General features: G+C 54.4%; 4 protein-coding genes across 5 annotated transcripts; 2 read left to right on the forward strand and 2 right to left on the reverse strand.

The window, feature by feature from the left end:
* Window positions 1–436: 436 nt before the first annotated feature.
* On the reverse strand, window positions 437–14188 carry map1b (microtubule-associated protein 1B). 2 transcript variants are annotated; one of them, XM_077622380.1, is made up of 7 exons: window positions 13448–14188; window positions 9169–9484; window positions 7739–7840; window positions 7162–7244; window positions 6929–7069; window positions 1762–6792; window positions 437–1495 (listed from the first exon to the last, which is right to left on the reverse strand). In XM_077622380.1, the coding sequence occupies exons 2-7, from the start codon at window positions 9410–9412 to the stop codon at window positions 1340–1342; spliced, it is 5757 nt and encodes a 1918-aa protein (XP_077478506.1). In that variant the 5' UTR covers window positions 9413–9484; window positions 13448–14188; the 3' UTR covers window positions 437–1339. The 2 variants fall into 2 exon arrangements, with proteins under 2 accessions (XP_077478506.1, XP_077478505.1); XM_077622379.1 differs by lacking the exon at window positions 13448–14188 and having other exon boundaries at window positions 438–1495; window positions 9169–9679.
* ptger4b (prostaglandin E receptor 4 (subtype EP4) b) lies at window positions 12234–15075 on the forward strand. Its single transcript, XM_077622384.1, has 2 exons — window positions 12234–13079; window positions 14404–15075. Exons 1-2 carry the CDS (start codon window positions 12285–12287, stop codon window positions 14773–14775), a joined length of 1167 nt encoding a protein of 388 aa, XP_077478510.1. The 5' UTR covers window positions 12234–12284; the 3' UTR covers window positions 14776–15075.
* Window positions 14320–17122, reverse strand: ttc33 (tetratricopeptide repeat domain 33). Its single transcript, XM_077622385.1, has 5 exons — window positions 16676–17122; window positions 16279–16360; window positions 15995–16126; window positions 15078–15405; window positions 14320–14771 (listed from the first exon to the last, which is right to left on the reverse strand). Exons 1-4 carry the CDS (start codon window positions 16903–16905, stop codon window positions 15085–15087), a joined length of 765 nt encoding a protein of 254 aa, XP_077478511.1. The 5' UTR covers window positions 16906–17122; the 3' UTR covers window positions 14320–14771; window positions 15078–15084.
* A 2824-nt stretch (window positions 17123–19946) lies between these two features.
* LOC144090762 (fibroblast growth factor receptor 1-A-like) lies at window positions 19947–26283 on the forward strand. The gene is made up of 16 exons (XM_077622541.1): window positions 19947–20645; window positions 21177–21807; window positions 21894–22072; window positions 22127–22244; window positions 22320–22507; window positions 22572–22716; window positions 22788–22966; window positions 23030–23166; window positions 23267–23388; window positions 23451–23561; window positions 23627–23787; window positions 23850–23972; window positions 24812–24882; window positions 24976–25113; window positions 25182–25287; window positions 25344–26283. The coding sequence occupies exons 2-16, from the start codon at window positions 21429–21431 to the stop codon at window positions 25392–25394; spliced, it is 2208 nt and encodes a 735-aa protein (XP_077478667.1). The 5' UTR covers window positions 19947–20645; window positions 21177–21428; the 3' UTR covers window positions 25395–26283.
* Window positions 26284–26326: the final 43 nt, after the last annotated feature.

The following is a 26326-nucleotide window of genomic DNA, read 5'->3' on the forward strand; positions in this document are numbered from 1 at the left end:
GATTTGACAGTTTCCTATGAGCCTTTAACTAACATTTTATATAGTTTCTCCTCTGCTTCCTCCCTCCTAACTACAGCAAATCAAGCAATCGATTTATTTAACAATTTCCAATGAGATAAAAACAGAAAAGCCTACATCCCATGTGCATACCTGTCAACCTCTGCCGATAACTGCCCTTATAAATGATTATTGATTCCCCTTACAAACCCCCAAAAAACCTTACAAACACCGTACGACTCGACTGACGTCCAATCCATTTGGGCTGGGAAGGACTGGCAGTGCGAGCGGGGAGGCGAGTCGCCATTTGCCAAACTGCTCATGTTCCTAATGAGGAAAAAAAATCCTCACTTACAAACACCCACGCTTTGATTTCCCACGCTGAGCCACCACATATTGGCCTATTCCATTTACCTTTAGATTTTATTCCACGGTGAACTTCTGCTATTTTTGGGAAAATGCCTGAGGGGTCCCACTGAGACAAAGCTTCCATTGATCAGATGATGTAACACACATTGAAATGAGCTCATTTGACAAAAGATGAAAGGATATGCGAGCACGCCAAACTCTTTGACTTCCTCTGCCAAATGATGAAAGTGAACACCTGTTTGGCTTTTTCTTTCATTTTTATTCTGGTGCTTTGCTTTGGAATCATTCAGCAGTGGTGGCGAACGCACGCACGGACACACACACACACGCACACGCACACACGCACACACACACACACACACAGAAAGCGCCAAGGAATATACTTTCATTTGGAGCAAATGGCGAGGGCTCAAGTACATTGTGAGACGCATACAGTATACACAAAATGGCCACTTTGGATCCATTTTTTTTGAAAGGATGGATCCAAGGCAGTCCAAGTTTTACCACGACGGCTCATTTCTCTCATCCCGTCGATAGCGTTGGACGTGACGTGTTAACATGAAGGTAGCAGGTTCTTATTTACGGTGATATATAGGATTGGCTTGAAACTTGCTGCCAAACGGTTCAGCCTTTGCGATCTTAACTTTATTTATGCCCAGCGGATGACCTGTTGTTCATGAGTGACGGCTCTATTTTCCAAATACATTCAGTAAGGCAGAGAGAGATTGTGTTTTGTTGTTGTTGTTGTTGTTGTTTTGTTTTCTTCAGGCAGAGATTGTGTTGTGTTTTTTTGTTTTGGTTTGTTTTCTTCAAGCATCCACCAAGACTAAAATGCTCCAGCGAAAGGACGAGAGGGGACGGTTGACGAGGGGCCGGTTGCGACACTCCGTCAAAGTAGGTGCGAGCCAGTTAGCATTTGGGCTACACGCTACACGCTAACGCCAGGGGGCCTCCCAAGGCTCCCAAGCCAGTCCTACATTTCGATCTTGCACGCCGGGAAGGACTCGTCCTGCATGACCACCGTGCTGCTGCTGGCCAGGACCATCACGTTGAGCTCCTGTTGCCTGTTGTGGCTCTCCTGGTACCACTCCCTCATCACGTCCGTGTCGTGGGTGGGGATCAGCGTGACCTGACGACACGACAAACCGCCACCATTACTTCCAAAACAATACAAGTCAGCTATGATATATCACTATTAGAATGTGCGCATGCGTGCGCCGTAGGCCAAAGACATGCATGGAAAACAAATGATATCAGTGCAATTATTCTTACTTTTGGACCGTTTTGGCACCGATAGAACTTTTAAGCTTAGTAGTTGCATTGCTTGAACCAGTGAATAATGCTTCTCGGGCTGGCTGTGATTAAGAAAAGAGGGAAATAAGAGGCCAATCCTACCTGCATGTTGTCTTCCCAGCAGGACTTCCCTTCCAGCAGAGCGTCCAGGACGAACCGGCTGGGCTCCTGGGACGTCCGGTCGTTGCCGCTGACCACGTAGTAGGAGGAGCGCACCCGCCGGAAGAACTCGGCGTCCACGTTCTTGGCGTTGCAGTGATTGGGGATGTAGACCAGGTCCAAGTAGACGGGAGGGCAGGGGGCGGTCGCCGGGACGCTCGCCGTGGCGCCGGCCTTCCCGGCGGCCCCCCGAGAAGCCGACGTGTTGCTGGCATTTTTGGCGTCTTTCCCTTCTCTCGCACTCTTCTTGGGAGAAGAAACGGCCTTGGACGCGGCCGTCTTCCCGGCCGTCTTCCCGGCCGGCGCGCTGACCTTTTTCTTCTTGGCCCGGTTTTCCTCGGCCTTGAGGGCTTCCGGGTCCATCATGCAGACCTCGCGGGGCCCCGCCGACGGAGGCCCGTCCCTCGGCGCCGCCGGGACGGGGTCGGCGTGCCGGTAGGTGACCGTCCGGTCGGTGGGCAGGGTCTCCGAGTCATCCTCCGAGTCGATGTTGGCGTCCGCCGTGATGGAGGGGCACTCCTCGGTCCCCGGGGGCACGTCCGAATCCGTCTGGGAGGGGGCCGATTCGCTGACGGACGTGGGCGGGGTCTCCTCGCACGGCCTGGCCGAAGAAAGCTTCCCGCCCGGAGGCGGGGGCCCTCCTCCCGCCGCCACCTCCGGGGGCTTGTCTTCCTCCGGCGCGCCACCCTCCTTCAGGAAATACTCCAGCGGGCTGGGGTTGATGAAGGACGGGGACAGTTCCGTCTTGGGGTGACGGTATTCGCACGACGTGACCAAACAGAGGTCCACGTCCGTCCTGGACACGTCCGCCGGCGCCGTCTCGGAGGAATCGGGCTCCCCGAAGCAGCAGGCCGCCAGACCAGAAGTGGGCGGCGGCGGCGACGGACGTGACGGTGGAGGGACCTCGGGGCTCTTCGGAGATGTGGCTCCACGCCTTGAATTTTCGCCAGGGAACGTGTCGCTCTCCTTTTGGGCCAAAGGGTGGCCCTCGGCCGAAAAGCATAACGACGAAGGTGACGGGGAGCCGCTTCCGGGAGACGGCTCGGCTTTCCCGTACGCCGCCGGCGGCGGCGAGACGGGGCCGAGGCGTCTCTCGCCGGGACTTTCCCACGTCGGGGACGCCTCGGGGGAACGTGGAGCCGAGAGGCTCGGCGGGGCCGCTTTCGGGCTTTGGCCGCCTTCCACGGGTGAAGTGGGGCCGACATCGTCGCTTTCTTCCGACGACGCCTGGCTGAAACGGGGACAACGGGGGGCCGGCTGAGCAAAAGGAGTGGCGACCGGGGACTCGTCGGCCCGCTCGCCCATCGGGGGCAGCTCTGTCATTTGGCACGGGGTGGTCACGGAGGGGCTGGACTGGGACGCGTCCGACGGGGTGGCGGAAGCGGCGCCGGCCCAGTCGCCGCCGTCCGCCAGGAGGGCCGGCTTCTCGGCCGGAGAGGACCGCCCCTCGGGCGGGGCCGGGGGACCGTGGTCCGTCTCCACGGGCTCGTTCTTGGCGGACGGCCGCTCCGGAGACCGCTTGCCAACGTCGGGGCGCTCGGGAGACGCCCGGCCAAAGTCCGTCCACGCGCCGGAGCGCTCCGGGGACTTTGCGTCGCGCCTCTGCGCGCCCGTCTTGGTCTTGGGCGAGCCGTCCGGGGAAATGGACATGGGGCGGGGGCAGTCCTCCTTGGACGGGGACGTGGCCTCGGCCCCCTGGACGGCCGTCGGGGTCTGGCCCATGGAGACGGACAAGGAGTCGTCCACTTCCGTGGAGTGAGGGGAGCCCACCTCGGCGTGGAGGGACGGGGAGTCGGTGGTGGTGAGCTCGGGGAAAGAACCGGTGGTGGTGGGCTCGGGCAGGGAGCTGGTGGCCGTGGACGCAGAGGCCATGTGGGAAAAGACGTCCTCCGCCGCCGCCTCTTCCGGAGGCGTGTCTGAGGCGCTCCCTTCCGAGATGGACATCTTGCTCTCCTCTTTGAAAGTCGGGACGGAGGGGGCCTCCAATTCGGGGGCCTCCGATTCGGGGGCCTCGGATTCGGGCGTCCCCGATTCGAAGATGGCGGAGGGGGCCTCCGGGGAGAAGAGGGCTCGCTCCGTGGCTTCCGGCTCCTTCTTTTTCAGGGAGTCGGGTTCGCCGGAAGGTGGGCGCGTGGGAGAGGGGGCCACCTCCGCCGTGGGGGACAACCCATCTCGGTCATCGGGCTCGGGCGTGTCCCCGTTGGACCATTCCTCTTTGTCACTGGTCACCTCCACGATCACGGGACCGCGGTCTTCCTTTTCCGACACGGGCGGCACGGCTCCGCCCTTTTCCTCCACCGGAGACTGGTAGTAGGGGGTGTGGCCAGAGGACCGGGGCGAGACGGCCCCTTCCGGCGTCCCGTCTCCGGGGCCGAGGGCGGGATCTCCCGTCGCTCCGCCGCCACCCGCTAACGTGCTGGACAGTTCCACGGGGGTGGCGAACGTGGACGGGGAGTCCAGGTTGGATTTCCGCTCGTTCGGCGGCGAATGGACCAAAGGCGAGGTCAGAGTCAGCCCCGCTGCCAAGTCGGTGGGCGGGGCTTCGGATGTCGCCACGGCATCGCCGTCGAGGGGACTTTTGGAATCTTCCGAGGATAAAGGCGGAGAAAGCCCGCGCCCGTGCTCAAGGCCGTCCACAAGGGGGAGTCGCTTCTTCTTGCATTCTTCCGATGGCGACAGAGCAAAGCCGGCAGGCTCCGGAGAAGGCGAGTGGGCCATTTCCTCGCCCGGGGAGTCCCTGGGGGTTGGCATCTTGTCGACGGGCGCGGGAACGCCGGAGAGCTCCACGGAGGAGAGCGCGAGGCCGGAGGTGAGCGCCGACTCCTCGCCGGCTTCGTCCCGGACGGACGCGGTGGGAGAGACGGTGCACGACTCTTTGTGGGACCGGGGTGCCGTGGCTTCCTCTGTCTCTGTGGCGCACTCTCCGTCCGCCGGATCTTCAGGTCCGATCGCCACTCTCCGCGGCTCGTCCACCTCCTCGGTTTCCGCTTTCTCTTGGAAATCCACGCCGTCGGACACCTCCTCCTCCGCCTCCTCCGCCTCCTCCGCCGCCTCCACCGGCACCACCGGGGCGCTTTCGTCTTCAAACTTGGGATGCTCTTCCGGAGCGGCTCCGCTCTCGACGACGACTTCCCGGGTGGGTTCCGGCGACTGGGCGGGGCTCCTCCCGGGGCCCTGGGAATGGGCTACGGCGGGCGCCGCCGCCGCCTCCTCCGCTTCCTCCGCCAGATCCTCCGCTCGCAGTTCCTCAAAGTCCTTGGTGAGGTCTTCCGGGGAAGACATGACGGCCCTCTCGGCGTCCGGGTGGGCTTTGGCGCTTTTGGCGGCGCCCGCCTTTGGCGCTTTGGAAGCGACTTTGGTTTTGGCTTTGCCCAAGTCTTTCTTGACCGTTTCTCTTTTGGCCGTTTTGGCTTTGGCGGCTTCGGCGGCGGCGGCGGAAGCGGATTGGAGCAGATTTTTACTTTCTTTGGCCGGCTTTTTGATGATGTCCCTCTTTTCGTCTCTTTTCTTGGCGTCCTCCTTTTTCCCCTTTTCCAGCTTCTTGGGCACTCTTTTGGGAGTCTCCTCTTTTTTGACCGTCTCCTTCTTCACCTCTTTTTTCTTCTCGGAGGTTATTTTGATGTCTTTCTTGGGAACCCTCTCCTTCTCCTTCTCCTTTTCCAATTTGGCCTTCAGCGGAGGCGTCTTTTTCGCCACCGTTTCCTTGCGGGCGGTCTGGTCCGGCCTGGCCTTGGACTTGGACTCTTTCTCGGTGGGGAGCTTTGCGGCGTCTCTCTTGGGAGGGGCCTTTTTCTCGCTCTTCCGCGGCTTTTCGCCAGACGATTCCCGGACGTCGGCTTTCTCCCGCCCGGGTTCCTTCCGGACCCCTTTGACGGGCGACGGCTTTGACGTGGATTTCAGGCTCTCTTTGCTGTCGGCTCGGTTTTGAAGGCGGGCGGGAGGCGCGTCGGCGTCGACGTCGGCGGGCGCTCTCCGCGTGAAGACGGGCCGCTTCAAGAAGTCCAGGTGCTTGAGCTTGTCCAATCCTTCAAAGACGTGGCGCTGGGTGGCGTTTCCCGGGAAGAGAACGCGCACCACCTTCTCCAGCGGGTTGGCGGGGTGCCACGCCATCAGCGCGGCGATGGAGGTGGCGTGGGAGGCGGGCGGCGTGGACTCTTTGCCGTCGGGAGGCGAATGGCGCGTCTCCTTGGCGTTCTCGGCCGGGTTGAGCACGTACATCTCCAGCTTGCCCACCCCCATCTTTTGGAAAAGGACCACGGGCTCCGTGGCGTTCCCGGCGGGACGGTGCAACGGCTCCGTTCGGAGGTTCAACTTGGCCAGCAGGCGGCGGGTGGTCGCCGCCTCCCGCAGGGCGCCGCGCACCCCGTCGTCGGGCCGTCGGTCTCCCGGGTCCTCCGGGAGGTTGGCGAAGACCACGCCGATGTCCGGCGAGATCATCTTCTTGGCCCAGTCGCCGTCGGCGTCGGCGCGCTCCTCCTCCTCGCGCTCCTCCAGCTCGGCCGCCTTCCTCCGCAACATGCCGTTGACGCCGGGGAGGTTGTCGTCGCCGGCGTGGGTGAGCAGGACGGAGTCCAGGCGGTCCAGGTGTCGGACCAGCTTCCAGAAGCAGGAGCGGCGGTCCGAGCCGCCGTCGATCAGCATGTTGAAGCCGTTGACGGCGAAGAGGGCCGAGTCGCCGCCGCCGGCGGGGAAGACGTAGCAGCAGGGCTTGGACAGCTTGAGGAAGCCGCCGGAAGACGGCGGCTCCAGCAGCTCGAACGGCGTGAGGATCTCGGCCGATTCCGACAGGTACTCGGCGAACTCCGACAGGCCCTCCGTCTCCGGGAGCAGCGGCGGCGAGTTGAGCTTCACCTGGATGAAGTCCTGCAGGCTGTGGCGCTCCAGCTTGGAGTTTTTCCAGTGGCCTCGATCGGGGCAGGAGAGCGTCAGGCGGGCTTTGTTTTCCGGGTGGACGCCGCTCAGCAGCTCGCCGATCTGAGCGACGCAAGCCAAAAAAAACACAAGCACTTTTTCTTTGCTCAAAACGAACCGAAACGAGCAATGAAAGACGGAAGCCAGATGACAGAATTCGGTGCTTTGCGGCCAGGAAAAACAAAAAGAAGGAAATCACCTCTTGGTCAGTGAAGATGTCGATGAATCCGGAGAAAGAAAAGGATCCCGACTGAAGGAGGAGCTCGCCGGTGCTTTCGCTGCATTGGCCCGCCAGGACCAGGAGTTTGTGTCCGGCGCAGTCGGAGATCATCAATCGGACCTGAGGACAAAACACGTGGATGACGGGAGTTCCAGCGGGCCGGGCTCCGCCTCCTTGGCCGCCGCCGCCGCCGCCGCCACCCGTGACCTCACCTCGCTGCTGACCGTGTCGTCAGAAGGGTTGATGAGCACCACCGTCTCCAGGACGTTGCTTTTGTGATGAAGAATTCGCTGGCCTGCCAAAGCAAAAGGCCACTTTTCACAATGCCTGCCGCTCCTCCATTTGATGACATTTGACAGCCAATGACCGGAAAGATATTCAATTCTATTCAATCTTTCCACCATTCAGCAAATTGCGCCTCTTGAAAATCGGCCCCACGGAGGACAAAGTACGGATGAGCGACGTGGACTCGGTCGTCGCGTTTCCACGCCCTTGGTTGTCATGCCAACAGCGCGCACACACACACGAATAGACAGGCAATTAAGCATCATTCCACCCCCAGCGGGTCCCTAATTTCCACTGCGTTCACTTCCTGTCGGAGACACGCCATGAATCGCACGGGATGAAATCAATGCGGAAGGCAGCGGACCAAAAATAGATCGCTGGAACAACGGTCGACCTTTGGCTTGAAATGAAAACAGGAAGCGGCGCACCCCACTTTTAAGCGGCTCGACGGACGGCACCCCACGGTTGGATGCCATCTCGTTTCCGTGACAATTGACAATTTACCTTTGACGTCCGCCGAGAAGCGTGCCGAGTGGCGGGAAACGAAGAGTTTCAGTTCCTGATCCAGATTGCAGTCCATCAGGTTGACGTCCCATGAGCGGATGCCTGCAAAATTACAAAAATGCATGATTTATATTGTCATCAATGCAAGTGAAAAGTAGAAATGGGTCCAACCTGTGTTATACAAAAAAACGCTGATGAAATGTTCAAACAGTGCATTACAAATGTTAAGTAGCATTCAGTTGTATTTAACTTGTAAGTGCAAAATACCTGCATCTCCACTTTGACAACTCCCAATGCATATTGAATAATATATACATTTTGATGATCTCATAGGGGCCCGCTTTTAGCTACGGGAAACGTGGATGACCTAAATCGGGGCGCACCAAAGTCCTCGCCCCAATGACACTAGCAGATGCCTAGACCATAATATTGACATTTTAAATTTTGGCATGGTTGTGCAAAATGAGCCAGGCGCGCCTTTGATCTCCTGAATGGATGCAGGCGTATTTATGAATTGTTTACAATCACTACAACGCACGGACCAAATGCAATGAAATGAATGAAAATGGAAGCAATCGACGCGCTCCGCCGAGCTGAGTCACGGCGACGCCCGCCCATGGAGGTCACTCACTGGTGGTGGTGATTTCTCCTCAAAACAAAGCGGGCGTCAGGGTGGGGCGCCGCCAGGACGTGCTCACTCTGACATGTTGGAGGGGGGGTTGAATTTCTAGGCTTACATCTTCAATCAAATGTTCATTCATTTTCAACATAACTCATCCTGGTCAGGATCAGCTTGGCTGAAAGGCCAGTTACATGGAGATAGGTGCTAATAAAGGTACTCATTTTTTTAATTGTGTGGGGTCCACAGGTGGGTTGGGGTCCCAGGGATTTCTTCTCCTGGAACCCACTCCGAGAGACCCTAGCAAAGGGAAATCCAATCTTTCCATTTGTAGGTGGTGCCAAATGGAAGGCTTCCGAAGTTCCGGCGGCCCCGCCCGGTCGCCAGACGGCGTAACAAAAGGTAGCTATTGACTTCAATGAGTACATTTCAAGCTTGGATGACAACTGTTTTTTTTTTTTTAAACCAAATCAATATGTGCGTGCGTTCCTCCTGGCTTCCCGTATGGACCGCAGTGCGGCCCGAGCCACGCCCACCGGCCGGTGTAGAACGAGGGCGCGAGATGCAGGACGAAGGGGAGGAAAGAGGGGAGGGAGGGAAGGAGAGGGAAGGAGAGGAAAGCGGAGGGGAGAAGAGGGATGCTCCCACGGCCCAGACGGAGTCAACGAGTTCATTAGACGGCGCCGTGTTATGATGTGTGCGTTGGCCACCAGTGAATGACAAGCAAAACAAGAGCGGCGGTGGCGGTGGCGGCGACATGTTGCTTGCCTCCCTCCCCTCCCCTCCCCTCCCTCATTCCCTCCCGACTTACCCTTCTCGATGTCGGCCACGGCGCACTTGAGGTTCCCCTCCGACACCAGCTCGCCCAAGACCACCAGCAGGTAAAATTTGGAATCGACAAAGTGTCGCGCGGGGGGGCTAGCCGGAGCCCCCGACGACTCGGCCCCGGAGTCGGCCCTGGAGTCGGCCCTGGAGTCGGCCCCGGAGTCGGCTCCCGAGTCGGGCGTGGCCAGCCTGGCCAGCGTGGCTGCGCTCTGCACCTGCAGGGCGGACATCTTCGGAGCTCGTTCGCTTCCTTCTTCTCGGCGATGTCAACTCGACCGCCGCCGCCGCCGCCGCCGCCGCCGCTGGAATCGGGCGAGAAGAGAAGAGAAGAAAAAGAGCAGAGGAGAGGAGAGATGAATGTGATGAGAGAGGTGAGGTGAGGAGAGGAGAGGAGAGGAGAGGAGATGAGAAGAGAGGAGTGGCTCCGACTTCCTCCCAGCCACGATCAAAAGCAGCCCAGCAGCATCCAAGCCAACAGCAGCCTGCTCTCTCTCTCTCTCTCTCTGTCTCTCTCTTTTTTTCTGCACACTCACCGCACAGCTGATGTCACCGGCATCGAATCAAACGCATCCTCCCGGAAGAGATCTCGATCACGATGATGACGATGACAATAACCACAATTCCAGATCACATTTTGACTCACCGGAGCCCCGCAGCTTTATTTCATTCATTTGGCAGTTCCCGAAAGAACAAGAAATCAAAATACAATACGCATTCATGTAACTCACCCGAATCGATAGTAAAACTTATCAATCCATGGAAATAATGATCAAATGATATTGGGGGCTTGTTTGGATTATGGTCTAGGTCCACCCCACCCCTAAATTCCGCCTGATTGAAATGTATAAATCGGTCATGTGTCCCAGCAACAAGTTCAGAAAAAGGCTGCCGTATGTATATTTATTCCTAATATGACAGCACCCCCTGGCGGCCACCCTTACTTTGTCATGTTCCTGACTCACAAAGGTCCCATTACAATATCATCAATAGTACATGATTCAATAAATAAACCAACAGATTGAAAACAAAAAAACATCTAATAATCCCTCATTTGATTGTAGGAACACATTCTCCAATCAACAAACAAACACAATTTAAGAGGAGATGCTGTTTTTTGCTCCTCTTCGGGGGGGTCACGTGAGGTCGTCTTGAAGATTTCTTGCATTCTGTTGAACAAAAGACGGCGACGACTGAAGGTTGTCGGTGACGACGGCGTGTCCGTCCGTCGTGATGCAAACTTCTCCTTGAATGAAACATTGAATGTAAACCCCAATTTTCGTCCACGTGCAGCGGCCATTTCCATTTGGGCCTCCAAATCTTTATCCAATTTAGCTTCAACAAAAACCAACTGATGCATAATGTTGCAATTGATTCATGTCCACCAAGTAAAACGTTTTGTGCAAAAATCATCAAGAATCGCATCTGTAAGTTGCATAGCATTTGTCCAATGATTTAGCTCATTTGAATCCTCTGCCCTTTTTTTTCTATTTTGACATTCAGCGATTGCAAAAGACAAAGGCGACCGAAGCACGCGTGCAAAGAAGGTGGTATAAAAACAGAAACGTTGAAGTTTGTTTGTATTTGCAAGACAAGAACCCTCCGGCTGAGAAATAATCAAAGTGATGATGTGGCTGGCATGGGCACCATTTTTCCATAAAAGCCACCATTGTTTATCTGCGTGTTGCTGCACCGCTTTGCATTTTTTTGCGGCACTTGCGGGACGTTAAATATGCAGGAAAATACCATTTGCGAGCACGGCGGATGATTATTTGCTCTCTTGTACACACACACACACACACACACACATTTGGCCCTGCCCTTTGGCCCCCAGGGGGGAGGAAAATAGTATCCAAGTGTCAGGACTTGTCCCAAGGAGATATTTCCACGCTTGCTTAGATTAAGAAAAAATAAAGACATCCCAGTGGACAAATCGAGCTACTAACACTTTGCTTCCATACCTTCTAAAGAATCAATATTGTCAAGTGTCATGGCATTTCAATAGAAAAGGAAATCTCCCGGGCAAAATGTTGAACGGCCATTTTGGGTTTTTTTATGCCTTCCACCTTTGACCCATCATCGGGGAGGACGAGGACGGCTCACCAAGCAAACGACGTGGAAAAATCAGGTGGAATGTTCAGTCACCAGCTGGAAATTCACCGTCGTGTTTTTTTTTTGTTTCTTAAAAAAAAGAATGTCGTTCCACCGCACGAGCCACGCGAACACATCGAAACTTGCCTTTTTTGCAATTGGCTTCCTTCTTTGGAACGCGTGGTGGTTTAAAAAAGCTCAGCCCTCCCCAAAAAAAACAAATATTTAAAAATATAATATGAAGAATTAAACAATAAGGATAATTGTTGCTCCTATTAAAGTCCTATATGATGAAAAGTCTCTCCTAAAAATGACAAATAAAATTGAGTTGATTTATGAGCTTGAGCGTGAAGAATTAGAGAGACTTTGGTTCTTTTGGGGGTCCGTCGTGGAATTTCATGAACAATTTGTTTGACCTCATCATGAAATGATTTCGAATGAAGGGCTTTCTCAGGGAACGGGAGGAACCATGACGTGGGACCAAGGTGCAAGTGCGCCTCGGGAAGCAGTAAATTTGAGACGGGGTGTTTGGATTGGATCCCCCAGGAGGGCTTTCTGTCACGTGACCACGTTTGGTAGGGCGCAAGGGAGCTCTTGGCCGTTCCCAGGCTGAGTTGGGAGGGAGATCTCGCCAGTTTTTTTTTCATTGCGGTGACGCTGAGTCGATGTTGACCTCCAATATCGGAGGAGGCGTCGTCGGGAGTCCAAAGTCTGAAGAAGCCAGGGCTGAAAACACAAAGGAATTCCACCTGAGGGCCCACCTGGGATCGAACCCACGACCCTACAACTGTGAGGACTGTTGGAATTGTTGACCGTTGGACTCTCTAGGAAGTGAACAAATTGCATCACTTGTGTGGACACTTTTTGAAAAAAAAAAGCAGAAGCTTGATTGAAAGAGAAAAAAAGGGTGTTGTTGCTTCATTTTCGGAGGCGGAGCCGAGGCCAGGCGTGGGAGCGACTCCCTCGGCGACTCCTCCGCCGAGCAAGAGTCGGCCCGGCGAGCGACTCGCCAGGATGTCGGCGCAGCGGAACCTCCAGACGCTCGCCGTCCCGGCGGTCATGTTCGCGGTGGGGGTGGCCGGGAACGTGACGGCCATCGCCGTGCTGCGCCTGTCGCGCAAGAAGCGCAAGGAGAGCACCTTCTACACGCTGGCGTGCGGGCTGGCCGCCACCGACCTGCTGGGCACGCTGCTGGCCAGCCCCGTCACCATCGCCACGTACGCCCGGGGCGGCTGGCCCGCCGCCGGCGCCGGCGCCGAGCCGCTGTGCCAGTACTCGGGCTTCGTGCTGCTCTTCTTCTTCCTGGCGCAGCTGTGCATCCTGTGCGCCATGTCGCTGGAGCGCTACCTGGCCATCAACCACGCCTACCTGTACCAGGAGTACGCCGACCGACGGCTGGCGGCGCTGGCGCTGCTGGCCATCTACGTCAGCAACGCCGGCCTGTGCGCGCTGCCCGGCGCCGGCCTGGGCCGCCTGGTGCTGCAGCGGCCGGGCAGCTGGTGCTTCATCGACTGGCACGCCCGCCGCGCCTCGGGCGCCGCCGCCTTCAACCTGGCCTACGCCGGCGTCAACGCCGCCGTGGTGCTGGCCACCCTGGCTTGCAACGTCAAGGTGTGCGGCGCCCTGGTCCTCATGCGCCGCCGTTCCGTGCGACGCGCCTCGCTGGGGCGGGGGCGCCGCTCCACGCCGGGGGAGCGGCCCGGCCGCCGGCGACCCGGCCTGGGACGGCTCGGGGGAGACGAGATCCAGATGGTGGTCCTTCTCGTCGCCACCTCCGCCGTGGTGCTGGTCTGCTCCATTCCATTGGTGGTCAGTCGCTTTGCTTTTTTTTTTCTGACCGTGGCTCTAAAAATCGTCGGCGCGTACATTGACAGCACGGTCATTTGAAACAGACTTTTGTGTATTATTTTTCATGCCTCTTCGGGGTCACTGTACTGGGCAGCTAGCTATTCGAAAGGTACCCTCTGAAGGCCGCCTGTCACGTGAGGAGCCACCTGATTAAATTCGATAAATAGGACTTGGATAGGAGCAACAACCCAGTCGTTTGCTTTGTAAAAAAAACTAACTATTTTGATCCCAAACGTACCGTTTTCGCACACTTCCATGTAGTTTAACAAGTAAAACGGCCAGCTTTCCTATGAGTGAATAGAAGATTGAAAAAAAATGTTTAAACTCACCAAGAACGACATTTCAGGGCCAGTCGCTCCACGTCAGGGTGCCACATTTTGTCTTAAATGACGTTCTGCTTGGAAACATGAATTTCCACAGCCGTTCCTTCGCGTGGTTGAGCCCGAAAATGGTGAACTTGGGGCGGCCGGTAGTCAAACGCCAAGGCTGGAAGTTCTTACGGTGCTCGAAAACGGTTTTTTTTTTTCATTGCAAGCGTTCATTCGCGGTTTTTCTGTCCTTTGCAGCTCAGTAGATGGTACACTCCGCCTCGGAGTGTTACATTTTGGACTAAAAATGCCAAAGTTAGCTTTCGCCGAACACGCCCATCTTCCTTGTGCTTGGGGCCGACGAGCGTGCGCCTCGGTCGGCCACGGGAGCTGGCTGTCATGCGGTGGAAGCATCGCGGTTTTTCATCCAAGAACGTTCGAAAATCACAGTAATGGGTAACGCCAAGCGGCTTAGTGTTCATCTCGCTACCTCGACGTGCCTCATTTTGGGCGTTATAAGCGAAAAATCAAGCTTTACCAGGGTCAAGCCGGCATGACAACAGCCTCAAGCAAAGATGGCGGCCGTGGAATCGCGCCATACGTTCAATTCAATTGCGAACTACGGGATGCGTGAAGGACCAAAAAACATCGTGCAAGGGCGATATGGAGGATTGGCGTTAGCGACCTTATCAAATACATTTCTCAACTATAAAATACTAATTAGGCGGCCTGGTGGAGGAGTGGTTAGCACGGGTTCTCTGGTTTCCGCCCAAAAACGTTCATGCTAGGCTAGCTGGTTGAACACTCAACATTTTCTTAATATAGGAGTGATTGGTCATCTTTTTTTGTTGAAACCTCCATTTCAGAACTGTTTAAAAAATAAACACCAAGTGTGCGTTTTGTTATTCATTCATGACATTGGATTTTACATATAAAACAAATGCACAATCATTGGTCTCGTGTCTTGTGGTCTCCAGCTGAGGATCTTCGTCAACCAGCTGTCCAGCGGCCACAGGGAAGAGTCCACGGGGCTGGACCAAGACCTGCTGGCCATTCGCATGGCCTCCATCAACCCCATCCTGGACCCGTGGGTGTACATCCTGCTACGGAAGACGGTGGTCCTGGCGCTGGTGGAGAGGATCAAGTGTCTGTTCTGCAGGATGGGGCGGTGCCGGCGAGCCCACGCCGCTCGCTTCCGCGCCGTCCTCCTGTCTTCCTCGTCCGTCGTCCCGCCCGAGTCGCCGAAAGGCCCCACCGAGGGGGAGGGGCCCGAGCCGCAGAGCTCCCAAGGGGCGTTGGGGGCATCGCTCTCGGCCGGGACCGCCGACTTTCAGGAGGGATGCACCTGAGAAAACAGGTCATCGGTCAAAATGACATCCGTGACCCTGGAATGGAAGCCAGAAGAGCTTTCCTTCTCAGCGAGAAGGTGCCATTTCTATAAGCACCCGTTTTCGAAGAAACCGGAATGTTTGAGTTCCGAGCCGGAACTCTGTGAGCCTCTTGGCACAGCCGCAAGGTCCACTAGACATCTAGATGGACATCTATCGCCGTCCATGGCAGCCCATGGGTTAATCCACCGCACAAAGCCACAAGGAATCGGCGTCAAGAGCGACTTTTCAAAGTTGTGTGACCCTCGGTTCCCACGACCTACCTATTTTTCATAGCGTTCTCATTTGAATGAGGTTTTCCAGCGACGGCTCCGCCGCATCGCCGCCGTCCACCATCACGGCGACCCGGCCCGGCCCACGCTGGCTTGCCCGGCTCGCCTGGCTCCTGGCGACGGCCTCGCACGCCTCCAGCACCTCGTCCGACTCAAAGTCAAAGTCTTCGTGGAGACGTGGGCTACCCGGGGGCCCAGCCGGAGCCTCCCCGGCAGCTGCCTTCTGCCGGTGAAGTCTCTGCGCCCACGCTAGGTCGTCGTCCCGTAGGGCGCGCTCCCACGGGCAGAGGTGGACGGCCACCTGGAAGGACCTGCGTGCCTGGATCGTACAAAAGATGGCCAAATAACAGTTTATTTCGACAACTGCAAATGCCAGTTGAGAAACTCGTGTCTGTATTCCAATGTTGCTGACACTGCCCCCTGGTGGCTATCCTCAACTCATCCCCTTTAGCTCTTCTGAATTTTTGCTCACCTTCTCTTATTTTTTATATCAGTACCACCACACAGTGGTTCAAACAAAATGCGAGTCACAGAAAAAAGGTTCGTGTAAAACGCTATAATAGAATAATTGTATGCAGCCCATTAATTCATCGCATTTAAATGAATAAATAACATTTCATTTAAATTTTAAATACACAGGAATGGACTGATATGTTCCAATTCATGCCTCAGAAAAAAAGAGTTGGTTAAATGTACGTACACTATATACTTATACAGTGTATATAAGTACACTTAAATATAAATGAACCATCTCTTTTCCCCCAAATAACATGTATTTGACTTTTTTTCTGAGGTATTGTGACTTGCGGAAATTCAGGTGACATCCCCATCGTAAGAACGGAAGTCGTGGCCGACGCCCCGCGTTTCCTATTTTTGAAGAGTTGAAGCAATGGTCAGTGGTGACTCACCAAGTCGACTTCGCCCAAGTCCAGCTGGGCGCGGCCCAGCGTCTGCCAAGCCTCCCACCACACCGTCTTCAGCTTGACCGCCGTCTCGGCCGCCATGACGGCGGGGAAGACCTCGCGCGATATCGTCAGCACCTGCGCAAGAACAATGCATAATAGGACCGATCGGCATCGTTGTCAAATATTGTCCCGTAGTCCACAATTGGTCGCCGGGCAGTAAGTTTGAGACCCGGTCGAATAGGAATGTCATAAAAAGAATTAAGAAAGCAAATATATCAGCAGTTTACCTGAGCTTTCATCTCATATAGCAGCGGGTCATCTGGAGTCAACTGTATGGCTTCGTCCAATTTCTTGACGGCTTCTCGGTGCCTGAGGAAAAATAAAAAGGACCAACGAGTGTAGTCAAAATCATTCTAAAATGACGCCTAGGGCAGACATACTATTTGTTAGCATGGCTACCGTTCGAATTAGTGAGACTGGTTCAAAACATCTTTGTGTCAATATTTGCGCGTTGCATCAATTCCCCTCCGTTTGGCCAAACGCACCCCAAAAGCTTGCAGTAACATACATTTAACATGAATTAACTGGACTGTTTCTGTCCGAGGTGTTCATGGGTTGGTGTGCCATTGTCAAGGAGCTAACTTAATTGTTTTGCAGAGCTAGCACGTCAAGGAGCTAGCTTACCTGTTTTGCTGAGCTAGCGCGGCGCCCTCCTCCTTCAGCGTCTGGCTCTTGGCAGCGCAGTCCTCTAGCAGGACCACCCGGCGGCGTTTGACGGCCTGTTGCCAGTCTGGCCCGCTCCCGACGTTGTCGTCGCGGTCCATGGCCTTCGGGACGCTGGAATCCTCGAACTGCTGCGCCGCCGATTTGGACACCTTCTCGCCCGCTTTCCTCTTCCACCCGAAGGAGGCCATATTAAAGAACCTTGTGCTCGCTTTACCCGACGTGGCTCTCAAATCTACAAAAGTTAACACGCGCTCATCGTTTAAGCTGCTCAAATAATTGCTGTTGAGTCACATTGCTGTATCGTAGCACCCAGTGAACGCCATTGTAAAAGTCGAAAAGCAGTCAAGAATGTCAACAGCCGGCAGTACGCAGGCGCAAAGGTTCTTCTTGAGGTCGAATAGCATGTGCATCCACAATACTACTGGAGTTATACCGCCATCTAGTGTTCAGTTAAAAGCTGCTTCTCGCTTGTTATTTGTAGTACATGTAAGGGTAGCATAGTACTAGTGATTTTATTTTCATTGTGAATTTTTACGAAAAGAGGAATGTGCTACTGCATATGATTTTGTTCAAATTTCAGTATTATTTACTTGACTTCAAGGATGTATTGACACAATATGCACCAACGTGTATTAAATGCAGTGGCGGTCCGTGCATTTTCTCGTAGCGCCTTCAACGTATCAATCCAACCCTCAAAAACTATTTTATGGCTATAAAACCTCTACTGCAGCTAGAGCTGCGACACATTAAAAATAACCAATAAATCAATGCACAAAAATGGGGTAAAATCCACTTCCTAGCAGCAGTTCATGATTAAATACAAATACTTGAGCTTTTCAGACATTAAAACCAGGCCAGGGGGGCGATTTTCCCGGGAAAAGACAGCGATGAACGTCAATGGCGTACGGGCAAACATTGCCCGAAAATGGGGTCAAATCCAGCCGAAAACAGCATTTATTGATTAAATACAAATACTGGAGCTTTTTAGACATCAGAACCGGGCCCGGAGTATCATTTCCCCGGTAAAAAAGACAGCGATGAACGTCGATACGTCCATACGTGAAATGACAAAAAATGCACTAAAATGAGGTCAAATCCACTTCCTAGCAGCATTTATTGATTGAATACAAATACTGGAGCTTTTGAGACATTACAACCAGGCCAGGGGGGTGATTTCCTCGCGAAAAGACAGCGATGGACGTCAATGGTGATACGGCAAAAATTAAACTGGGGTAAAATGGGGAATAAATGTGTAAAAATATTTTGACAGAAAAATAAAAGAACAAAAAAAAAGCTTGACTCGAGTCGACAAAAATCTTCCTCCTGCTTTGACAGTGAGCAAGGAGAAGCCTGGAGACGACCAAATTGTCTCAGGAAACAGGGGGAAAAATGTCCATCACCGAAAAGGTGACGACGCACACGTTCACACGTCTTTATCCGAGTCCTTCTCATTCGTCATCTCCCGACGAGACTCGCGCCGTGCTTTCTCCTGGCCGGAATGGATCGGCGTTGCTTGAAGTGCATCCGAGGTCAGCCTCGTTACAGTCTCTCCTTTGGCGGCCAGGATCTCCTCGATGTTCCTGACAGATAGCACTTCAAATATTCATAAAAACAACAATAAAAGGGTTCCAACTAACCTTTTCCCTTCCAGATCTGAAAACCAGCCCAAATTATCAGCGATGACATGGTGTTTTTTGCATTGCGGACAGGTCACGATTACCACACCGTTGTGATAAGATTGCTTGGAGATCTTCTGCGTGGACCTGGTGGTGCATACCTACAAGAACGTACGTAACCAAAAAAAATGTTATTTTTCTAAGTATGGCTTGGAAAGAATAATACAGTTTTTTATACAGTCTTTCCATTAAAAATATGATAATTAAATCATTTCAATACTAGTATTGCAGTGGTGGAGTTATAGCAAGTGTAAGATAACGGAGCATTTACGCATACTTCGATACTATCGTGGCCTCTACAATGACAGTCATGTCAAATGTTTATTTACAGCAAGAAAACAATAGAACGAAAAGCCATGTGTAGTACCTTGCATGTGTACACCAAGTGGTAATGACTCGACTCTATTTTCCCGATAGCCTCACTCGACAAAAACCTCCAAGCAGGCGGCGGAAAACGACGGCTCACAAACGGCTGGAGCGCACGGGAATGAGATGGGCGAAACCAAGAAAGACGCCGAGAGAAAAGCGCCGTCGAGTTTGACGTCCGTAGCGACGACAAACGAGCTAAACAGCGGCACAGCGCCATAATAGTGACGTCACGTTGTTTACACTATCCTTCTTTTGTTATCCCCTTTATGGCACTTGGCCAATACCGTGCACGCTCATTACTGCCATCTCTTGAACTGGAGTCGCTATGACATGTAGACTTTTTTTAAACTAAAGCGTCATAATGGTGACGTCACGTTGTTTACACTTTCCTTCTTTTTGTATCCCCTTTATGGCACTTGGCCAATACCCTGCACGCTCATTACTGCCACCTCTTGAACTGGAGTCGCTATGACATGCTATCCTTTTTTTTTAACACTAAAGCGCTCGTCCGATTCAACTTTGAAATGTTCTAAAAATTCTCTTTGTTACAATCAGATTGTGACAGCACCGATCGTACGATCGGTAGCATGTGAAGCATTATTTATTTTATAGTGAAAAAGAGGGAGAAAGTGTACATATTCTCAATGTACATCTATTTTTTTGGAGTTGATTGGATCATATCAATAAAGAGAAGTTCCAAAGTCGCATGTGTCAGAGTCACATTTTTGTCAGAAAGCCAGAAGCAGCGGCCTCCTCCCTCCCTCCCTACGCGCACGGCCATACCGCAACTTTTGGAATGTTCCCGTGCACGCGAGCAGCTTTATATTTGGACTCCACCACACACACACACACACAGACAGACAGTCCGGTCATTCGTCATTTAGACAATTGAGGTTTTCTCGCTTTATCTTCTTTCGGTATTTTGCAATGTCCAATTTCACGTGGTCTTCCTCCCACGCCGCACGACCATTTGCTATCTTTTGCTGCTCGTGTCATGTTTTTGCACAAGAAAGACATCAAATCATAACGTCAATGTGATATTTTTTTTCACGACCCTATCAAAGAACGACGTTTTTACGAACACAAAAGGCCCAAGGACGCGTTCGAGGCCATTTCAAAGCTCTGACCCCATGCCGAGAAAAACAGGAAGTGTCGGTTAGACTTTGGCGGACAAGAATGTTCCGGTCGGGCCCGCCCCCACCCGGCGACGCTTGGGTGGGCGTCCGAAAATCCCGAAGAAAAGGAATGTTCGTGGATGCGACATACGTTTCATTGTGTGGAGATGTGGAAAGGTCAAACATGGTGTCGCCGTTGGATGACATCACAATGGTCGCTGTGTCCTCTTCCCGCAGATGTCCAACTTAATCTTGAAGAAACACAGAGAAAAGATAGACGTTCAATCTAGTTAGCATCCGCCTCAGTGACCATCAATCGGTGGACTCTAACGGCTGAATTTTTTAGCCAAATTTTAGATTTCCACTTTTTGGATCAGAAAACTAGACAGAAAATGATGGGATGTCCCGCTTGAAGCCCCCAGAGACCCTGGCCGCCCCACGCTATACAGTTCGGTATCATTAGTGAGATACTTTTGGGAAAAGTACGATAATGGCAAACAATTAGACATCTACTACTACCGTCGATGGCAGTTGTTTCACCGCTAGCGCTCAGAGGGAGGAGGAGGAGGAGAGCGCAATAGTGGGATGGTTTGGGCGTTCCACTGCACATGCACACTCACTCACACACACACACACACACACGCTCTCACTTTCTCTCTCAGTTGAAGCGCCGATGAGGACCGTCTCCCACGTGTCTCCCAAGTGAGAAGAAAAGTCAAGTCGTGGACGTGTCGTCATCGTTGCAGCCCATTGGACGACCTCGTCCAGGTACGTCACATAAACAACAACAACGCGTGCCAGCTCGTCGCGTTTGTCGTTGGCGCGGCTTGGCGTTCGTTGCGTCGCCAGAACATTTTTTTCCCTCAACAAAAGAACAAAATATACCAAAATTGCAAATCCATCGGCTTTATATTCCACATAAAACAATTGAAATAGTTACAATAAGACAGAAAAAATATATATTTCTGATGAGCTTGTTATTTGAACTGAAATATATTTCAACTTCCATCGAGGATCATTTAACGTGAGGCTGAATTGTAACATTTTGATGCGTAGAATAGTCAATGTCAATATTTTTGGATCTTCATTAATGATTTTCCCGTTTTGTTGGTTTTACACAACATACTTGTACAATTCCAGCCGACTTTTAACACTAACGAGGCAACCGTAAAACGAAAAGGAGTCCCGTTTTTTACAATCGGTCTCCAATTTTTTAAAAAAAAAGAGACCATTTATTGTCGGCATCCCTAAAACGTGGAAATTGGAAAGCAGTTGGCGTCAAGTCATTTTGTCACACAGGAAGTCGCCGACGGAGTTGATTGAGCCTGGCAAAATGGCGGCCAGAGTCCGTCTGCTGCTGCCTTTGTTTCTCTTCTTTCTACTTCCTGTCACGGAGCCCCGCCCCTCCGCCAATGACAACCACTCCGATGCAGGTGAGACACAACTTTTGGGGATAATATTCACTTGAGTCGTTATTATCCTGACATTAACCGGGGCGACTCGTCACGTCTTTCTATTTTTCTGGGAAATGTGTTGGTATTCTCCTGAAAAATGTCAAGCTACTCCTTTCTAACCCCAAGTCGTCTCCTCCGTGGCGTCAGAAGTGAGCGCATTCCGAGAAACGGGACGCGGGCTCGGCGGGAAATCTTTTTTTGTCAGTGTGTCGACACGCTTCTACTTCCTGTCGATGAGCCACGATGGGTCATCGCGCAAAACGGAGGAAGCGAGGCCTGCATGCCTGCCAGTGTCTTTGGCCAAAAGTCAAGTCAAGAGGAGGAAAAACCTGAATTTGTCGTTCCAGCGGCTTTGGCCAGCGTCTCGTTGGAGGACAGCGACGACGACGATGACAACGAAGAAGAAGAGTCGTCGTCGGAGGAAGGGAAAGACGGCCGTGACGAAAACCAAGACCAGATAGATGAGCAGCAAACACGTGAGCGTCTTCACTTTTCTTGGCCACACCCACTTAACAAGATGACAAAGAAAAAGAAAAAATACTTGTGGTCTTCTCCCGATTAGCGTCCCCGCTAGCGTCGTCTCCTCGCTGGGTGTCTCCGGACAAGCCGCCGCTTCGCTCGGTCCCCGTGGGCAGGACGGTCAAGTTTCGTTGCCGGGCCGTGGGAAGCCCCGCCCCCACGCTGGACTGGTTCAAGGACGGGATGGATATCCGAGGAGAGAACCGACTCGGCGGCTTCAAGGTGAGCGCGGACGTCCGATCGGGCACTTTGATATTGAATGTTGTGGAATTTTAGTTGGGCGAAGGCGCCCTGACCCTGCGGGACGCCGTCCCGGCCGACTCCGGGAACTACTCGTGCGTGGCGTTCAACGTCCACGGACGCATCCGGCGCCATTTCAAGCTGGACATCGTCGGTAAGGTCGCGGCGGCGGCGTGGCGACCCACCCACCGGCCTCGCGCCAAAGTAACGGCCGGCGCTCGGTTGGCAGAGCGCTCTTCTCACAGGCCCATCCTCCAGGCCGGCCTTCCGGCCAATCGGAGCGCGGTGGCCGGCGAGGACGTGCGCTTCTCCTGCCACGTGGACAGCGACCTGACCCCTTTCGTGGAGTGGATCAAGGTGGACGAGGGGGGCCTCCCGGACGGAGCCGACGGGCGCCCCCCCGGCCCGGTCGTCAAGGTGCCGCGTGGGCCCGAGCCGGCCGCTGGAGGCGCCGCCTTCCATTTTCCGCCTTTGCCTTCAGGAGGCCGGCGCAAACGCCACCAAAGAAGAGCTGGAGCTCCTGACGCTGAGCAACGTCAGCGCCGCCGACGCGGGCCGCTACGCCTGCGTGGCCAGCAACCAAAACGGCGCCTCGTACCACTCGGCCTGGCTGACCGTGCTGGAGGGTGAGCGCCGGCGCCCCCGTTCCTTTTCCCTCCGCGAGTCGCGGGCGTGACGGGTCACGTCTGGGGGCCAGGGCCGATCCCCGAGCCGCGGCTGCCCCCGGGCTACGGGCAGATCTTCCTCTACTGCCTGGGCTTCTTCGTGGCCGCCACGCTGACCTTCGGTGCCGTCATCTGCAAACTGTGCGCCGCCTCCAGGAAGCGGAAGCTGACCGTCCACAAGCTGGCCAAGAGCGTCAGGCTGAAGAGACAGGTACAGCGGGTCTCAACGACTCCGCCTCGCCATTGCCGGTCACGGGGAATGTGGCCCCCGCAGGTGTCGCTGGGGTCTTCCTGGCAGCGCCCTTCCGAGAAGCCTCCGCCCTGTTCCGGCGGCGGGACGGCGCCCGTGGCCGCCGCGTCCCCGGAGTACCAGCTGCCCCACGACCCTCAGTGGGAACTCCCCCGCGGGAAGTAAGTGGCGCGGTTTTGGCTCTTGGGCGGGCGCCCGAAAGTCGGTGGGAATCTCGTCGGACGGAGTCACCTGACGTGAGCGGATTCCCTGGCCGGCCAGGCTATCGCTGGGCAAACCGCTGGGCGAGGGCTGCTTCGGGCAGGTGTCCTCGGCGCAGGCGGCGGGGCTGGACCGGGAGCGCCCGTGGCGCCTCACCCAGGTGGCGGTCAAGATGCTGAAAGGTGAGCGCCGCACGGCCCGCTCGCCGCTCTTCCCTCGCCTGAGCGCCGCGACCGGCCTGCAGCGGACGCCGGACCGAAGGACTTGGCGGACCTGGTCTCGGAGATGGAGATGATGAAGAGGATCGGGCGCCACAAGAACATCATCAACCTGATCGGCGCCTGCACGCTGGACGGTAGACAGACGGCGGGCGCCTCTCCGTCGCCGGAGCCCGCCCCGGCTAACCGCGTTCTTCGGCAGGGCCGCTTTACGTGGTGGTGGAGTACGCCGCTCGGGGGAACCTCCGCCAGCACCTGCGTGAGCGCCGCCCGGACGAGAGGCAAGCGGGCGCCGATCTCCCGGAGCTGGTGTCGGCGGCGTACCAGGTGGGCCGGGGGATGGCCTACCTGGCCTCCAAGAAGGTGAGCGCGCCATCACAAAAATGACCCGGGGCGACGCCGACGGCCTTCCCGTCTCCCTTCAGTGCGTCCACAGAGATTTGGCGGCCCGGAACGTCTTGGTCACCGAGGAGCTGGTCATGAAGATCGCCGACTTTGGCCTGGCCAGAGACGTGCGGCGGGCCGACTACTACAAGAAGACCACCAATGTAATCAGCACGGCCGCGGGACAAAGTAGACCAGTCCGGAACCTATTCGGGGCGGTCCAGAACAGTGGCGGGGGGTGTCTGGGGGGGGCCCTGGGGGACGCTCGAACCTATCCCAGCCAACCGTGGGCAGACACAACCACTGTCGTCATGAAATCGACAGGCTGTCTAATGTAATCATTGTTTAAAATGGTGCATTTAATGCTATAACTCAGCACACCGTGGCAGGCAACAGTTTTCAATGCAATTTAAAGGTTAGCATTTACCTTAAAGCAGGCCTGGGATCAGCTGGGTTAGTGAGCACTTTCTCTTTAACATGTCGCTAACTGACAAGCAGCTGTCAATCAGCAGCCTGAGCACCAGCTGCCCAGAGCGCGAACCCCGCCCCCTTTCCCCCAGTGACGTTAAGGAACAGCGCCCCTCACGTCTCAATGGTGAGGACGTGAACTGCATGCAGGTCGGCATCAAAGTCAAACATGGTGCACCAATCCCACGTACATTACAAATAGCGTCATTTTACATACGACCATTCTATCAAATAATAATTTGAAAAACAGCTTTTTGCGAATATTTTAGTGAGCTCTCCTGCCCCCAAATCTTGACCCATCATCTTTCCTGGGGCACCATTGTCTCATTAAGTGGGGGGGGGGGGGGGCTGGGGGGGGTCTGAGACCACCCCGGGTTCGTTTTCCAAAGTCTGCTTGGAGACACACTTCATTTTCTCATTTAAAAAAGAGCAAAGAACTTCACCAAGGGCCGTTTTTTGCCATGGTCGATGCAGGCGACTGCCCCGGGCGCAATCTATTCAGGGGCACACGTCAAAAGCCACCTGCCATTTTCAGGGTCCTCTGCCGGTCAAGTGGATGGCGCCCGAAGCTCTGTTCGACCGCATCTACACCCACCAAAGTGACGTGTGAGTCTTCTCTTCCCTTCCATTTAGCGCGCCGGGCCTGGGAAATCCGCCGCCACCGCCGGACCATTTTTTTTTCCCTTCTTCTGGGCTCAGGTGGTCTTTCGGCGTCCTCCTGTGGGAAATCTTCACGCTGGGAGCGTCTCCTTACCCCGGCGTCCCGGTGGAGGATCTCTTCAAACTTCTCAAGGAGGGTCACCGCATGGACAAACCGTCCGCCTGCACACAAGAACTGTGAGTGAGACGACCGATCCCCGACGGGCCGAGCGAGCGCCCCTAAACGCCGGGTGCCGTCCGCCTAGTTACGAGACCATGCGAGAGTGCTGGCACGCCATCCCTTCCGGCCGGCCCACCTTCCCGATGCTCGTCCGGCGCTTGGACGGGATGCTAGCCTCGCTAGCCAAGCAGGTAGCCGCTCCGAGCGCGGTTGCCAGTGACGTTGACCTAATAGACTCCTCCCCCAGGACTACCTGGAGCTGGACTGGAACGTCGCACCCCGCCCCTCGACCGAGTAGGCGCTTCTCGCCTCGTCGTCTGGGAGGCGGAGCTTCAAAGCGCCAAGTGGAGGGGTCGCTCTCTGCGCGTTTCGATAATGCGTGTAAATATCGGCGGTCGTCGGAGGAAAGTGCGATGGTGACACCAAGCGCGATGGCAAATCGGGCTAGCGTAGCGGCACGCTAGCCTGAACCATCACCCCTCGCAAGCGGTGAGTTGAGGCATCGTGAAAAGGCACGAGGGAATATTGTCAAAAAAAAAACGAGAAGATGATAATAATAGTTGCATACTTTTTTTGTAAGAAACCCTCTGCAATGGAATACAGACCATGTGTAATATTTTTGATTCTCGGCGACCAATCCAATTGTCACGATACGCCCATGAAGTCAACCAAGCCGTTTGTCGGACATTGACTGGCGACCATTCGGCTTTACGGTAACTTATTGTCTGCATTTGACAGAGACAAGTGTCTCGTGCACTTAAGCCCCGCCCCAACAGTCGTAAGAATGTTTTTTTAACGACCGCACGCATGCCGTTTAAAAGGACAATATGTGATAAGCATACCTGCCGATAACTGCCCTTAAAAATGATTATGATTCCCCTTACAAACCCCCCCAAAACCTTACAAACACCGTACGACTCGTACCCTAACCCTAACCCTAACCCTTTTCCTTCAAGTCATCCAGCAGCGACCGACCGAGCTGACTGACAAACTTGAAGCAGCGGGGGTTGTGCTGAAATGAGATGCACCTGACGGCAATCCACTGATTGCACTCGTAGGACACTAGTATTGTGGAAAGCTTTGCTCTTTAGAGTTTGAAACCAAAGCACTCACTCAGGCCCTTTATTTAGTTTGCCCAGCCTTGTTAAATAAATGCCTAGTCTTATGGGACGCAACGTCTTCCTCCATATGTCCAATGCTTCAATTTCTTCGAGGCGCTCACTCACTCAA

Source organism: Stigmatopora argus, chromosome 16 (genome assembly GCF_051989625.1).
Source record: "Stigmatopora argus isolate UIUO_Sarg chromosome 16, RoL_Sarg_1.0, whole genome shotgun sequence".
NCBI lineage: Eukaryota > Metazoa > Chordata > Actinopteri > Syngnathiformes > Syngnathidae > Stigmatopora > Stigmatopora argus.

Excerpts from the sequence above, each read along its gene's own strand:
- map1b (XM_077622380.1), bottom strand. The coding sequence starts at position 9,412 with ATGTCCGCCCTGCAGGTGCAGAGCGCAGCCACGCTGGCCAGGCTGGCC. Across the intron at positions 7,841-9,168 it reads CGTGGCCGACATCGAGAAGG|GCATCCGCTCATGGGACGTC; the intron begins GTAAGTCGGGAG and ends GTAATTTTGCAG. Across the intron at positions 7,245-7,738 it reads CTTCTCGGCGGACGTCAAAG|GCCAGCGAATTCTTCATCAC; the intron begins GTAAATTGTCAA and ends TTGCTTTGGCAG.
- ptger4b (XM_077622384.1), top strand. The coding sequence starts at position 12,285 with ATGTCGGCGCAGCGGAACCTCCAGACGCTCGCCGTCCCGGCGGTCATG. Across the intron at positions 13,080-14,403 it reads TCTGCTCCATTCCATTGGTG|CTGAGGATCTTCGTCAACCA; the intron begins GTCAGTCGCTTT and ends TGTGGTCTCCAG.
- ttc33 (XM_077622385.1), bottom strand. The coding sequence starts at position 16,905 with ATGGCCTCCTTCGGGTGGAAGAGGAAAGCGGGCGAGAAGGTGTCCAAA. Across the intron at positions 16,127-16,278 it reads TATATGAGATGAAAGCTCAG|GTGCTGACGATATCGCGCGA; the intron begins GTAAACTGCTGA and ends GTTCTTGCGCAG. Across the intron at positions 15,406-15,994 it reads ACTTGGGCGAAGTCGACTTG|GCACGCAGGTCCTTCCAGGT; the intron begins GTGAGTCACCAC and ends TGTACGATCCAG.
- LOC144090762 (XM_077622541.1), top strand. The coding sequence starts at position 21,429 with ATGTCAAGCTACTCCTTTCTAACCCCAAGTCGTCTCCTCCGTGGCGTC. Across the intron at positions 22,717-22,787 it reads CTGGCTGACCGTGCTGGAGG|GGCCGATCCCCGAGCCGCGG; the intron begins GTGAGCGCCGGC and ends TCTGGGGGCCAG. Across the intron at positions 23,562-23,626 it reads CGGCGCCTGCACGCTGGACG|GGCCGCTTTACGTGGTGGTG; the intron begins GTAGACAGACGG and ends GTTCTTCGGCAG.